General features: G+C 42.2%; 2 protein-coding genes across 3 annotated transcripts in view; one reads left to right on the forward strand and one right to left on the reverse strand.

Annotated features, from left to right (window-relative positions):
* ACOT12 (acyl-CoA thioesterase 12) overlaps positions 1-7,383 on the forward strand; it is a 33,054-nt gene extending 25,671 nt beyond the window's left edge. For both annotated transcript variants that reach the window (XM_063319633.1, XM_063319634.1), the window contains 4 exons: positions 125-258; positions 1,707-1,835; positions 2,732-2,858; positions 3,698-7,383. In XM_063319633.1, the coding sequence (XP_063175703.1) occupies positions 125-258; positions 1,707-1,835; positions 2,732-2,858; positions 3,698-3,832 (525 nt within the window). In that variant the 3' untranslated portion in view covers positions 3,833-7,383. The remainder of the gene's footprint in view (positions 1-124; positions 259-1,706; positions 1,836-2,731; positions 2,859-3,697) is intronic.
* A 26-nt stretch (positions 7,384-7,409) lies between these two features.
* On the reverse strand, positions 7,410-14,382 carry ZCCHC9 (zinc finger CCHC-type containing 9). The gene is made up of 6 exons (XM_063319635.1): positions 14,280-14,382; positions 13,654-14,018; positions 12,376-12,526; positions 12,020-12,112; positions 10,848-10,916; positions 7,410-8,923 (listed from the first exon to the last, which is right to left on the reverse strand). Exons 2-6 carry the CDS (start codon positions 13,996-13,998, stop codon positions 8,808-8,810), a joined length of 774 nt encoding a protein of 257 aa, XP_063175705.1. The 5' UTR covers positions 13,999-14,018; positions 14,280-14,382; the 3' UTR covers positions 7,410-8,807.
* Between the last annotated feature and the right edge of the window lie 731 nt (positions 14,383-15,113).

Below are 15,113 nucleotides of genomic sequence, written 5' to 3' on the forward strand. Positions count from 1 at the left end.
CCGTCAGATATAGTTTCATATGTACTTCTGAGAAAATCTGCTTAAGACCTAAATGTGTAACATTTATGAGTTAAAATATTTATAGTAATCATTCTTTGTTTTTAATATTATTCAATCTTTTCAGATAAAAATATGGACTCATGAGGAGGGTGATGTGTTGTCATTCAAAGTAGAAATGCAAGTGAAGATACCATCGCATCTAGCTTTCTCCCTTTTGTCTGACTTCACACTCCGCCAACAGTGGGACAAACATTTCTTGTAAGAACTTACCTTTTCTTTAAGATTGTTGAATCCACTGACAACTAACCTTTTCTGACACAAATATTTTTTGAGATGTTGACACTTTTCTACCTAATTAATAAGGAATTGCTGTAAGAAGTTGACATTAAAGATTCATTAGTCAAAGTATGGATTGGGGTTTTTTTATCTTAAAAATAAAATTTAATTTCTCCTATGTCTGATTTAAAAATACGGTTGCCCTAGACTGTCAAAAGAGAGAGCTGGGACAGAGGTTATCCTTTCTAAAATGAAAAAATTTCCATGCCTAGACAAATTTATGTTGAAAGGGTTAATTTGAGTAGGTTGCATATAACTCGAGGTCAATATATTGTGCATGCTCTCTGTAAGAAGCAAGGCAAAGCTGTGGACTCCCTGTTTGTGTTGTTTGGGACACTGATGCTCAGCTGAATCATACGATCAAAGTGAGAAATCAAGAAATGGGGATCTTCAAAATGCACATTTTGAGAAAAATAACATAAAGTGTGTAGGATTTGGAGTTTGTTTCAGAATTGCTGTAAAAGGGTTTTGGTTTTGGTTTTTTTTTTTAATTATACCTTCTGTGGTGTAGAATAATGTCTGGAGACAATTTAATTGATATGATACTAATTTTATTTGGTGAATATTCTCTTAAAGGAGAAGCTTTTTCAGTTAGTCATTCTATCCTGAAAGATTTTTATCAGAGGGTCAAAGTGGAAGCTTAGGGATATTTGAAAATTTACAATCTCTGCTGAATTTATGGCTTGTAACAAATGAAAGCTGAAGAAATATTATGTTGATTTTCCATATCTACAGCCAAAATCTCACGTTTCTTACGATTACCACAAAGCCTGATTGACTGGTCAAAATAGAATATCAGCTTAGCAGTGCTTATTGCTGAGGCAGTAGAAGCTGGAATTAAATAAATCAATTACTGACAGTGTAAAGGAAAACACTGATATATTTTTTGTAGTGAAAAATTGGAGATAGTGATCAGTACTTCCAAGACAGTGAAAGATTGTGTCCTACCCAGATGTCCTTGTCTGAACAGAGTAGAACACAACTTTGAATAAAATTTTGCAAATGTTTCCTGACTGTGTTTCCTATGGTGTGTCAGATGGACAATGTTTGGTGATTCAGCAAGTATTATGGCACACAAGCCAATGTTATTGCAAACAGGAACTGACAGTAAGCAAAAGACATGCTTTTAAGACATTGCTCCTGCACCTTGCAGAACTTTTAAACAATTTTGTGGGACAGAGAGGTGATGTCAGATGAGGTGTTGCAGAAACCCACGGTTTTCACTCTTTGTTCCTCTCAGTTCCTTGCTGCCTGAACATGAAAACCATAGGCTTAATGTTAGGATGGAATACGTGTTTGTACTGTGTTTTTTATAAGAGATGATATTGCATACATCGGGGTCTGCATGTGTGTGTTAAATGTATTTGCAGAACTTGTGAAGTCCTCCAGGCTGTGAATGAAGATGAGAAAATATATTATATTACGTCTCCACCCATGACTGGCCGTAAACCCAGAGACTTTGTGATTCTTGTGTCTCAAAGGCAACCCTGTAAGCAAAGGTGAGTATGCAATTTCAAGTTCAACTGTGAGCACGTTGGAGACACAGTTTGGATTACTGTTGACCTTCATCTGGACCTGTCATTGGGTGACAAAGATAATGTTTTAGTTTTCTAAGAAATTAGATTAGATTTAAAATTTAAAATACATGTGTTGTTGATACCTGAGCTTGCACAACCAGATTTGTTTTGCAACATGAAGGTGCGATGAAGTAAATTCAGAACATCACAGATTTGTAGTGTAGTCCAGTATTGCTTCTTTGACAGTGACTCTTCAGGAGTCGTTTATCATGAGGGAAAATAGGCCAGAAAAAAACATGTCCCAGAGGCCCTGTCAGTGTGCTGAAGCACATAACTAGGAGTTTTGTCTGTTTGTTTGTTTGTATTGACTTCATAATCCCATTTAATGTAATTCTGGAGATTTTCTTATCCAAGGAAGTGCTTGGCCTTCCTTGAAACCTCCGTGTGACACGTTTATTGTATCTGTAAATTTTGATGCTGAATTTGTTTTTAAAAGTCCCTTGATCAGTTTAACGTTATTTTTTTTCATTAGATTTCTTTTTGCTCTTAGATAATGAGACATGGATGAGTGGGACCACTTGGTGTATCTTATCGTTCTTTATTCTTAATTTCTTTTCAGTAATTCTTCATGTTAACATTACTTCTAAAAGGCAGCATTCTGTACTGTGCTTGCTTGGAGTGGAGTTGGAGTCTGTGACAAAGCCTTAATGAGACTCGAAGAGTCTTTAGTCTGAATCCTTTAACGTATATCTTTAAACATACAGAAGCTTGTTTGTCTTCATATGAAATTGATATCTTTGGTATAGCTGCAGTCATTTACATGTATATTTTTTAACATCTTGTTGAAGAAGTGTTTGATTCTTCCCCTTGCCATGCAGTGAACCCTACATAGTAGCTGCAAAGTCAGTTACCCTTACGTCTATGCCACCTTCTCCAGAATACTGCAGAAGTAAAATCCTTTGTGCTGGATTCCAGATCTACACTGACAGCAACAGCTCCTGTACGGTGAGTAGCCTCTGCAGACCTCAGCTGTGTCTCCTTTCCTGTAGCATTACATGTGCATATAATCTAATTTGAGCTGATAGTCTGGAACAGTAACAGCAATATAACAAAAGAATGAGTCAGTTCTCCAGAGTTCAGTGTGGTTATTAAGACGTTCTTTATTCCACAAAGTGGAATCTGTTTTGCCCAACTTCGGCCAATCTGAATGTTAGGAACGAAATCTAAAGTAAGCTCTAGAGATGGCCAGGCACCTCCAGAGAGTCATTCATTCATTCCTAAAATACGCTTCTAGAAGGTGTACATTAAAGTGGTTGGTGTCCATTTCCCTTCACTGACTACAGAGGATGTCCAAGGAATTATTTCAGAGTAAACACTTAATTTTAACTTTTATATGTCAGAAATTATGCAGTCTGAATCCTATCTCTGGGCCAATGACAATGTTCCTCTTTTGTTCTTTTACATGGAAGACTGTGACTTTTTCATTTAAGAAAATACATTTCTGAAAACACTCAGCAACTCCCAGTGGCTGGCATTCTTTTCCAGGGAACCACTTTGTTCATAAAGCACGTATATTTAACTGGTTACACATAACGTTTCTCGCTGCGCTGCTGTGTACATTTACCTACAGATGCTTGAAGACCTGGCCATAGTGAGGATGCTGAGATCACTGAAGTACTGTAAACAATGCATACTCTTTTTGCAGTTATTGCCTTCAGTTTCAGATGCGCTATGTGTTTCTATTCATATCCATAAAAACTTTGATACTCATCTAGGCTCTGCAAAAAATGACTAACTGTTGCAATCCATAGGTTTTTTTGTTCAATTTATTTTTGTTTAAACAGGTGTGTTACTTCAATCAAGTGACATCAGGTGTTATGCCTTACTTAGCTGCAAATCTTACTGGCTCATCAAAATCCATTGAAGACACTGCTTTGGAATGTATAAAGTTCTTGGAGCTGAAAGACAGCAAGTACTGAAGTTGAAAATGGGTTTCTGAAGAGACTCTAGATTATCAAGCAGTACTGGTTTAAATTTCTGCATGTGTGTTGATCATTTTTCTACAGGTTAGTTACTTGGGATCATGTAGCCAATATTGGGTTTGAGCCTGAGAATATCTACTACAAGCATTTTCTATCAAATTAAGATTAGGCTTTAGGCACTAAATTGAATTTTTAATTTTAAAAAGATTAAGGGACAGGTTCCACTCTTGATTGCATTCATGAATTTTATATAAATGGAGGCAGAACTTGGTCCAGTAGAACTGTAGCTCATGAGACTATTTCACTATTTTAATGTTATATTGAAAGTGATATGGCATCCAGCCAGTTTTAAATCAGTAAATACCACGCTGTCTAAGTTGCAGAGACGTGATGCATCTAAGTAGCTTATCCAGTGCTCTGACCTGGTTGTCCAGGTTCTTGCACACCCATTATATATAGATTACACCCTATTTAATATAGTGTTTGCTAACGTTTGCACTTTATCTGTTAATATTTGTTGTTTATCTGTGACTTCCAATAAATTATTGTTTCTGAGGTTACAAATTCATGGTAACTTTTATTACAGTATCTGTGGAATGGCTTCAGACATTGTTCCAGAAAGACTGCTTTGTAGTGATGATGGGGGCTGTTGGCCTCTTACAGCAGTGCCGTGACCTCCGGCTGGCAAGTTCTATGCAAGACTGTTGTGCTAGCCTTGCACAAATGCAGAACAGCAAGACTCTTCAACACATTCTCTCACCGATGAAAAGGGAGAATGGTTTCAGAGGTTTTATTGTGGTGCGTCTACTTTGTTTTCTGCTCTTATTTTTGCTCAAAAGAGCCTTGTTCAAAAAAAACGATCATCAGCAGCTAGATCGTAACATGAATGTGGGAGTGTTAAGAGAGAGAATCAGAGCATGTAGTGGTGCTCTTTTATCTTACTGTAGTCTCATAATTGGAAGAGCAAGAGCTCTAGGGGTCTGGTCCCATTCCCACTTAAGAAAATATATCTTCAATTTAACAAAATCAAAGCTTGCATCAGTGATTTATAGGTTACAGCCTGCCTGCACATTTTGTGTATCGCATGTCTACCAAGTGCAGCAGAAGAGCTACCAACTGCAGTCCTGGAAGCCCTCTGGGTACACTAGCACTGTGAGTCACTTGGCCTCTCAACAACGCTGCTTTAGCTTGGGTACAGCTGTGCAGTGAACAAAGCACTAGTGAAATCAGCTGCTGTCTTCTGTGCCTCACAAGGGCTGGCCACTGTATGCCATACAACACCTTTGCACTACTAATACTGCATCCAGCTTGGAGTCCTCAGCACAAGAAGGACATGGACCTGTTGGAGTGAGTCCAGAGGAGGCCACGAAGATGCTCAGAGGGCTGGAGCACCTCTCCTGTGAGGACAGGCTGAGAGACTTGGGGTTGTTCAGCCTGGAGAAGAGGAGGCTACGGGTAGACCTTATAGCCCCTTCCAGTATCTGTAGGGGGCCTACAGGAAAGCTGGAGAGGGACTATTTACACATGGGTAGCGTACAATCCCTCAGTCTAGTGAGTGAGGACAGCAGCCTCAGGACAGCCCCCTCCAGAGTGTGAAAAGCACCAAGGCACCACATGCCTCCTCCAGGAGTTCAGCTTTCCAAGCCCTGCTCACACTCACCGTGCACAGATGATGGCAGACTATTGAGTGGGCAGGTGAGTCTCTGTTGTCCCAGTTTTTAGTGAACAGAGACACCTAACGTTCATCTCCAAATACACGCGTGACACATCAAACTCTGCCTTCCACCAAGCATTTATCAGCTGCCTGAGTGGCTTCTTAGGCAGCTCAGTTTATAATTTGCCTTTAGAGACACTGAACTCAGCTGTGAGGCTACCACAGGGTCTATCTCGAGAACAGCATTTGGCATTTCTTAAATAGTAGTGTTCTGCCATGCTCATGCCTCCACAAGAGGTTCTGCCCTCTGCCCCCAACTCTGAGACCTTGGCCACTGCAGTGCGAAGCTGGGCCGCGTTCCAGATGCAGCCACACATCATTGGGGGTGTGTCTTTTTGACATAGACCGAGGCTTGTATTTTACCAACCTCTGCGCAACTGCTAAGACAAGGAGATTCAGGGTTCTGGCAGAAGAAACTGTGCTTAACCTCTTAATTATTTGCCTAACTTTTCAATTTATTAGTGGGTACAATGCATCTTTACATGCAGCACCTTTTACAGTTGCTTTTCAAATAGCTTTCTGTAACTACATGTACCTTTGTGAAATCACCTGAAGAGATTAGTGGCTGCATTTAAGTAGTTTTGTCTGAGTTACTGACAGTTGCTAACCTGTGCAGCTGTTTTAGAGCACAGTGCCTCATTTTCCTTAGCAGTCACTGAGGCAAGGTGGTGGAGGACAAGGAGATGGACATGCTTCCAGTCCCATGCAAGCAAGTACATGTGATTATCTGAAAACAGCTGCTGCCTTTATACTGAAATTCCTGCAGAGACCATACCCGGGGATTTTCTAAGTCTGAACAAGTCCAGAACAACAACAGGGCACTAGTCAGGTGCAGGAGCCCAACACGTGCTTCTATAGTGCAAGACGGATCAAAGCATGAGGAATGAAATTCAAGGTTGTCTTCAACCAGTGATGGCTGTTAGGCTCACTGACCTCCAGACGAGCACTACGAGGACTGCATCACAGGGCTGAAGAGAAGGCTGGGCTCAGAAGGTGGGCAAGCCAGATACTAGCATGCCCTGCTTGTGCTCCACCATTTCAAGAGCAACGGTTGATCCACGCTTGTGGGATTTCTTTTGCGACAATTGTCCTCTCAGCCATCCTTTTTAAACGGTCCCTTTTGCCAAGCAGAAGTGGCAGTGACCAGCTCTGGGAAGGGAACAGTGAATTTTCTTTTCGACAAGTTAGTTATGTGTCGTACACCACATTAACTTCGCAGCCTGCCAAGGGGATGCTTTGGCTCAGCTCGCGCTAGCACAGCTGGGTGCCCACGTCCTGCTGAGAACCACAGGGACGCAGCAGCCGCTTCCTCGTGAGAAGAGAGGCTGCGCGCTGAAAACACAACTTGGAGACCAACCCCTTATCGGGGCAGTACTGGCACCACTGAGAAAGTCAAGGTGCAAGGCTTCAAGTTCCTATAGGTAAAAAAACATGTTACAGTACCAAGGAGTTTTAAAGACAGGAAATGATCTAAAAATAAGCTTTTTAAACGATATTCATACAATAGAAACGGAAACACTTTTTAAGCTGGGATAAATGTCTGTTGCAAAATGTAGACATTGAAGCGATGCTGCTTTAAGCTTTAATCCAATAGTTAATTAAAACTCTGTAATTAATCCTTGATTTCATGCACATCCAGTCCTCTTCCCCATTTAAATGTGTGCTCTGATTATTAGAAACCGAACATACACGCCCTTAGTCACCCTCATGTGCCTTTGTATCCAGAGCAGAATCAAGAAACCTAAAATAAGAGCTCTAACTACTGTATTCTTTAGCAGCATTTTATTAAAAATAATTAACATGTACAAATATAAAATACACCCACACCATTAAATTCCTGTATTTGGGGTTTTTTTTCTGTAAGAAAAGTACGTTCCCAACCCATGGTTTCAGTGGCAGGTCCTAAGCACCTCAAAACCTGGTCCTGAGCTCAAGTTTACTCTCTTGGTATTCTCACCAAGGCGGTCTATGTACCATTAAGACGTTTATTAAAAAGGTAAATTAATTCTTTAGAAGCCCTAGCTTTACCACGGTGTAGCTCTCCCCCAAGGACTGTTGCTCATTACTGTACAACACAAGCTGAAGTTTCTAGAAGGCACATTTCAGATTTTAGGCACAGGAAAGTACCGCATTTATCCAATGGCCACCAGAGCTGCAGTTGAGACCAAGATGCCTGGGGTGGTGGGTGCCTGCCCGCCCTGCACAGTGGGGCACGGCACAGAGACCCTGGAGTTACTCCATTCCTGAGCCACTGCAGGAACTCCATAAGTTTGTAACTTATTTTTAATATGTGTCAGATTCTCCAAGGCTGCAGTCTCCATTTAAAAATAAATAAATAAATCTGCCATTAAGCAGGCGTGTGTAATACAAACCAAAGTTTACTGCCAACATACCAAGGGACAGAAACACCAAAGATTTTTTGAGCACTTTCCTTGAAAAAAGTAAAGAAACTAATCAAGCTGCTCACTTGCCCTCCAATTCTTTTTCAGGTATGTTTCACCACAGATATCAGAGGAAGGGCATGATTCTGTTTCTATTAGTGAACAAATACTCAAACAATCCAACATGCATAAACAATAGGGTTAATGCATGTACATATTTAGCTGAGTAGTGGTAATTGCACCCCAAACTCTACAGGCTGTAGCGTTTACCTGATAACTTCACTAAAAGACTGCTCAAAGCTTGCACATACAGGGCAAGAAATCATTCTTTCTAAAAAGAGAAGGGCAAAACCAAACCAGAACCCAACAAGAGTCTTCAGAAAATACCCACAGTGCCTTTCAGAGAAATAGAGAAATGCTTTTAATAAGACCAGTATGACTGTGTTTATCTCCAATAAGTAACAACAGCACTCCTAAGGTAACAGTACTGACCACCAAAATCCAGTGGTCACAGACGTCTGTGATAAAACACAGATACCCTGTTTGGTTACTGGAACCAGATCCCCATTACAAGAAGCAGCCAATTCTCCTCTCCAGCGAGCTGGTAGTGAGAAGGAATGTGAATCAGAGGGAAGGCTTTATTACAGCAGAGATATACAAAAATAAAATACCCAGTTGGCTGCATTTCTGTTGTTTGCAGCTTTCCGGTAAGCTAGGTGAGCCTGGGAGGCAAACTGGAAAAATGGAGAGTACAAAAAAAATAATAATTTAGCTGCAACAGTCCGCTTGATTTTCTGGAACCAGCAGTCCACGCTGTGCAGTCCTGACTCTGGAGTGAAGCAGCACGGGCTAACTGTAGTTTAGAGCCAAGAGGCCTTCAAAAAGTAACGACTTTGGGTACTTTCACTTTTGGTTTTTGCAGCTTTGGTGTTTCCGTAATTTCTTCATAATCTGCGCTCATTCCACTGGCCCATCGCCCAACCGTAACCTGATCTGTAGAGTGAGAGACAAGAGATCATGGAAAGGCAAAGCACTACCAGTATACCGAACTTTGACATTTGAGGAAGATTTGGCCTGCAAGGGCCTGTCACTGGATCACCAAAGATCCATCAGTGTAGTTGTAGCTCTGAAGCCAACCCTCTTTACACAACTTTTTTAGTCCTAATAACACTTATGATGAAGATTTTAGAGTATGTCAGCCAAAAAATAAACTTGAGGAGGCACAATAGAGAAAAATTTACATTTCTCAATTCATGTCCCTACATACAATCAGTGCCATCTTTTTGCTGTTTAAATACTACTTAGACCAAGTAACACCCCTTTCCTATAGAAAACACCACTAACCAACCTGTATTTCTTTTCCAAGTGACAACCTAATTTGGAGAGCAACAAATTAAATTATACCAAGAAAATCCCATGGATAAATCAATGTTTACTTGGATTAACTTCTATGTATTAAAGCAGGCCAAATAATCCCACCTGAAAAAATGATAAACTGTAGTGCCCGAACTGCTTTGCCAGCTATCAGCTATCTTCCTGTAGTCAATCTAGAAGTACTTTGCATGATGCAAACATTTCAAAAAAATATTAGAATTCTTAGCAATGGTGTCACAGTTCCAATTAATTCAACTATTTTTAACCAGCAGTACTAGTTTTGAAACGTCAGCGTAAGGACTAAGAGGTCCCTTGGGAAATTAAACAGCGCTGTCAGTCTTCATTATGGACATAAAACTTCTCAAAAAAAAGGGAGGAAAAAATGCCAGTTTCACTTCACACGAAATTTAGAGCCCTACTGCCAGAGAGCAGGAAGGCTTGTGCTGGACAGCACTAACAACCCTGGGAACACCTTTGAGCAATGCCGTTCCCTACAAACGTTTCTTTTCTCCTACTGCATCTGTACAGGTTTTTGACTTACAGAAAGTGTTGACCACACAAAGGTCGTTTGCCGTAAATGTGGCATGCAGAAATCCAACAAGGGCTATGTTACAGGCTTTCAACTCAGCAGTCGTCTGAACGGGCACTGCCCAACAGTCTGATATGGCTGCTGAGTCTTTTCATACCAGAAACTTGTGTCACACCTGTTAATCTCACTTGTTCTAAACTAGCAGAGCAGCGTACATAGACAGTCTTACATATGGCCTTGCATGCAACGATATCATATATACAGGATCAGATAAAGAAAGTGGCTAAAACATAGGCTTCTATCGCTTCCATAAATATTTCTTACACAAATTCCTCAACAATTTATGGCATATTATTAACCCAAAAATTCAATAAGCCATACAAATGAAGTAGGAAAACACACAAATGTGTCACAACTTCAGTAACAGCATCATTCTTCAAACCCTTGTTTGATGCTTTTGCCTTCCTTAGCACTTTTTTTTTTTGTATATAATGTAATTTTTCCACCCACACAGGTAACTGAAGGCAGCTTACTAGATGGTGAATCTAGCTGGACAGATCTCCTGTCTCCTCATTCCCTCCTGTCTTGAATGACTCGAACAGTTGCCTGTACACTCAGCTTTTACAGGCTGCCGGTACTACCATCCTGCAACTGACATTATATTCAGTTCCACCACTTCACACAGAAATCGTCATCATCTTGTTCTACAGCTGCTAAAGTTGGGAAGAGCAGCATGAATACTGGCTAACAAATACACGTTAGTTCATATTATCTTCAGAAACCAACAAGCTAGATTATTTTTTTTAACTGAAAGTTCAAGTTTTACATTTCAACTTAATGCCTCCTCCACATACCCCTCAATAAAAGCACTTATTCCCAAAGGAAGATCATCTCTGCTATTTGCAAGATCTTTTCTCAAACTCTTTCTTTGTGACCAAAGCCAGGCAAAGCAGTAAATAAACATTACTCAGCTCTGCCATCAAACTCCATTCTATACACTCTCCTGCATCTCACCTGCGTTCTGTTTTTCCGGACAGTCTTTTCTGAAATGCTCCACAGAGCCACAAAGTTTGCAGCAGCCACCTGTTAAGACAGAAAGTTGTTACTCATCTGGGAAAAAAACCAAGCCACAACAACCCCCCTGCACTGTTTTGCTCTTTTGGATATTGGAAAAATCTTGTTCTACTTTTCTGTAGTGACAACCTGTACAAAAGATAAAGAAATTTCCCTTTGGAGAGGTCTGCATGCCTAGGCACAATAATACAACATCTTGGAGCAGATATGCAGCCAGTTTTGGAAGCCTGCAAACACAGCTTCCTCTGTGTCTCCAACAGACAGGGCTGTTTGTAATCACACTGCTCTGTAAAGCATCACATACTACAAATTTCAGTCAACACATACTGAATATTTCTGATTTGTTGGAAGCTCTCTATTGAGAAACAAGTTGAATTCTTCTGAAATTCATACTCAAAGGAACTTTTGAAATTAGCAGAAACTCCCGAGAGACAGGTAATCCAACTGCAGGTACTGAGATATGAAATATAAATTCCCCTCATAATCCGAACATTGAAAGTGGAAGTGATTTTTCTTACAATTTAACTGTGATGTAAGATCACACTTTTGAGTTTGCCAGGCCTCAAGTTTCTACTGGGAGACACTGGGACACAGAATGTTATCTGTTAGTGCCAACAGCGAAATCAGGCAGACCAGAATCTGAGTGAAATCTTCAAACTTAGCTCACGTTTTTCATTAAAGCCTCTTAAACTGAAGATGTCCGTTTCTAGTCACGGTCCTTGTTCTGTGTGAACACGTCCCAGAGTCTTAAGGTATAGTATGAGAATACATTTTTACCACATACTTCGGTATATATACATTGAAATACCCACTGACTACATACATACAGCCTATTATGATTTTGTTTCTTTGTGCAGCTCTTGAAATTGCAAGGACAAGCAAGTTCTCATACTTTGCAGCTCACTGTAAGCTTGATGTTAAACAATTAAAACAGAAATCCCTAGGTAATCAATATTAACACTAAATTTTCCAGAATTTATCTGCTTTACCAAGAGTTAAAGATACTGAGAAATTCCTTTTAGTTGGATCCTCATTCACTTACAATGTTACTTTGTTCTGCATGAGGCAAATATGAAAAATGTGTTTTGGTTTGAGTAAATTTGTACACTCACCTTCGGCATACAATCCTTTGGGATTATCTGGACACGACCTTGACAGATGCCCCATCTCACCACAGATGAAACATTTTGCATATGGAAACGCCCCTGCAAAAACCCATACAATTTATGATCCACACTAAAAAACTTTACAAAGTCACAGACAACTCTGAACACATTATAATTACAATATATACTATACTATTTTACTGTAAACACTATGCTCTTGCAGTGTTAAGTTCATTGTTATAATATTTTATTCCTTTAAATATATTAAACACAAATATATATGAACCACAAAGCTCATATTTCAGTAGTTAGAAAACTCAGACCAAAGCACTTTGAAAAATACAAAAATTTCTGAGACGTACCAACAGCTGGATCTACTTTTGCTTTGCATTTGCTGATGTCATGTTCTGTGGATCCACAGCGGTAACAGATTCCTGTACCCATATCTTGACTTTCAAGTACTGCAGGACAATCAGCAACACCATGGCCAGGTTCTCTACAGTGGAAACATACCTTTGAAAATAAAAATTAAGTTATATGCATTTTCATAGACAGTTCACGTAGCAAAACACAGCCCTTACAGGTGGCATTATGAAAGAATTCACTTATTTCTATTATCTGATTATCACCTATAGCCAGTGGACTTTTACAAGACCACTAATTCTCTTGGCTGAAACCTTCGGTACTATTGTGTACATCTCTCTAGTGTTGAGATTTAAGGCTACTCTAACATAGAGAGACAAGATCTGTGAACGGCACTCAAAGACCTGAAAATCCCAGTCTAGTAAGGCCTTCTGGATTTTTAGAACGCAAACAAATCAAGGGATTTTCTCCTCAGGGAAAAACAACTAGACAAAAGAGACATTGTATCCTGTCACAAAATAACTGTCAGTAGTATATGTCATTACACCACATTATTATGGGTACTCTTGTTTCACCAACACCACCATTCACTTATTGACAACTGAGTGCCCTGGATGAATGATGGTAGGCGATTTTGACTACAGCACAGTTCCTCAAACTCTTTAAGTGCAACTAAGTGCTAAAGTAAATATAAGCAATGTTGCCACTGTCCTACAATTTACTCATGAAGAACTCTGGTATCTCACAAAAGATATAGGCTCTCTTTACTGTGTTCCTAGATTACATTCAGCTTAAGTTTATACTGAATGCATAAATTTGTGCTGAGATAACTGCTTTCAGACAGTCTCACTCCAATTGTCAAGCAGAAAATAATGCAGAAAAAGGCCCCAAAACAGCAGGAATATTGTACTGATGAATTACCTACAGAGATGCACTGAATTAGTTTCACCCAGGAGACAAGAGGGGCTGGGAATTCAACAAAGGGTAGCAAGAACAGTGTTCAACCAGAGCGCCACACTAAAGTCTAAGAGTTAAGCTGAAACTCCGTGTTTGTTCTCAAGTTGAGATACTTAAGTTCACTCTATTAACTTGAAATGTCACTTGGCATGTGCTATGCCTATAGGAGGCAAGGCGCTCTGCTCTGCCTCCTCACTGAACCACCTCCTGGCAAGATCAGCGGAGAATAAGGAATCTGCATATTCCACACAGAGCCTTTCAGAAGTTTTTAACAAGCTGCCATGGACAGGCAAACACCCACCATTCAAGGCAAAACTCACCATGGCATTTTTCTTCATTTCTTGCCTCTTCAGCCTTCTATCCTCCCGCCGCTTGTCCTTCTTCAAGGCTATTGCTACGTCCTTCTCCAACTCAGCACTGTCTGCCTCGGCCACCTTTCCACCCCGCGAGCTTTCTTCCAGGTAGGCCGCGAACCCGTTAACGTCTTCGTTCAGGTAGTCCTTCTTCTTCTTGTTCTTCTTCTTCCTCTTCTCTTGCTCCTTCTTCAGGGAGAGCGGCCCGGCCCGGCCCCCCCGCCCCTCGGGGCCGTTCGCCATCTCCTCCCACGGGGTGGCCTCCAGCGCCTTCTCTCCGGGAGGGCCATTTCGCCGAGCCCACCGGGTCATGGCGGGGCCGGCAGCGGCTCCTGCACAGAGACACGGCAGTGAAGGCGGGGACCCGCACACCCCGACGCCCCCCAGGGACCACCACACACAACACCGCCCCCTCAGCCAGGCATGACGAGCCCCGCCACCCTTTCACTCATGAGGCGACAACCGCCCCCCGCCTCGCAGGGCGGCGGCGCTGCCAAGGCGGCTTAGCGGACCACGCCGCCCGTCCCGAGAGGGGCCACGGCAACCGGCGGCGGAGGGGCCTGGCCCGGCGCGGACGCGGAAGCACCGCTCACCCGAGTCGGCCGCTCTGACAGGGCGGCCCGTCCCGCCCGGCGACCGGAAGCGGAGCCGAGTCCCCGGGGCCGCCGGTCCGCAGAGTACCCGGCGTGACGTCACTTCCTGCCCCCGAAGCCGCTCTGGCTCGGCGCCCCGCCGCCATCTTGAGGCAGGGCCAGGAGGGCCGAGGTGAGGGCAGGGCAGGGCAGGGCGGGGCGGTGGAGCCCCGCAGCCCCGCTCGGGAGGTGCCGGTCCGACCGCCAACGCGTCGGGGCCGCCGCAGGCAGTTCCCGAGGGGGTCAGTCCAGCGGCAGCGCTGTCCCGGCAGCGGGTCCCTGCCTCGCCCAGAGGCGGCAGCGTGGCTGTGGAGACCCAGTGCCCGCCACCTTAACTGCGCCCTGAAATCATAGAATGGTTTGGTGATGAGGACAGAACAAAACGTATCATATGTAATAAATAGAATCATGTTTGTTAACCAAATCAGGCTTTCTTAAAGGCTGGTGAAAACTTACACTGTTTCGACTCTTCACATACTTAAATCGCAGGCATCCAGCGTCTTATCTGGTGCACTTTGATACCTCAAGGCCTAAATCACAGGCATCCGGTGTGCTGTCTGGGGCACTTTGACACCTAAAGGCCTAAATCACAGGCATCTGGTGTGTTTTAACACTTCAAAGGGAAGAGCTAAGTTGTGAGATAAACTGAAAAGAGTCTCCCCAAGGACACTGATAAAGATGAGGAGCCTTCAGCCTCACGACCATCAGGAGGCGGGACAAGACCGACCCCCTAGCAACACGTCGCTCAGACGCAGAATATACCAGGATTGACACTTATACGGGAACCAGAAGAGT

This window comes from Chroicocephalus ridibundus, chromosome Z (genome assembly GCF_963924245.1).
Source record: "Chroicocephalus ridibundus chromosome Z, bChrRid1.1, whole genome shotgun sequence".
Classification (NCBI taxonomy): Eukaryota; Metazoa; Chordata; class Aves; order Charadriiformes; family Laridae; genus Chroicocephalus; species Chroicocephalus ridibundus.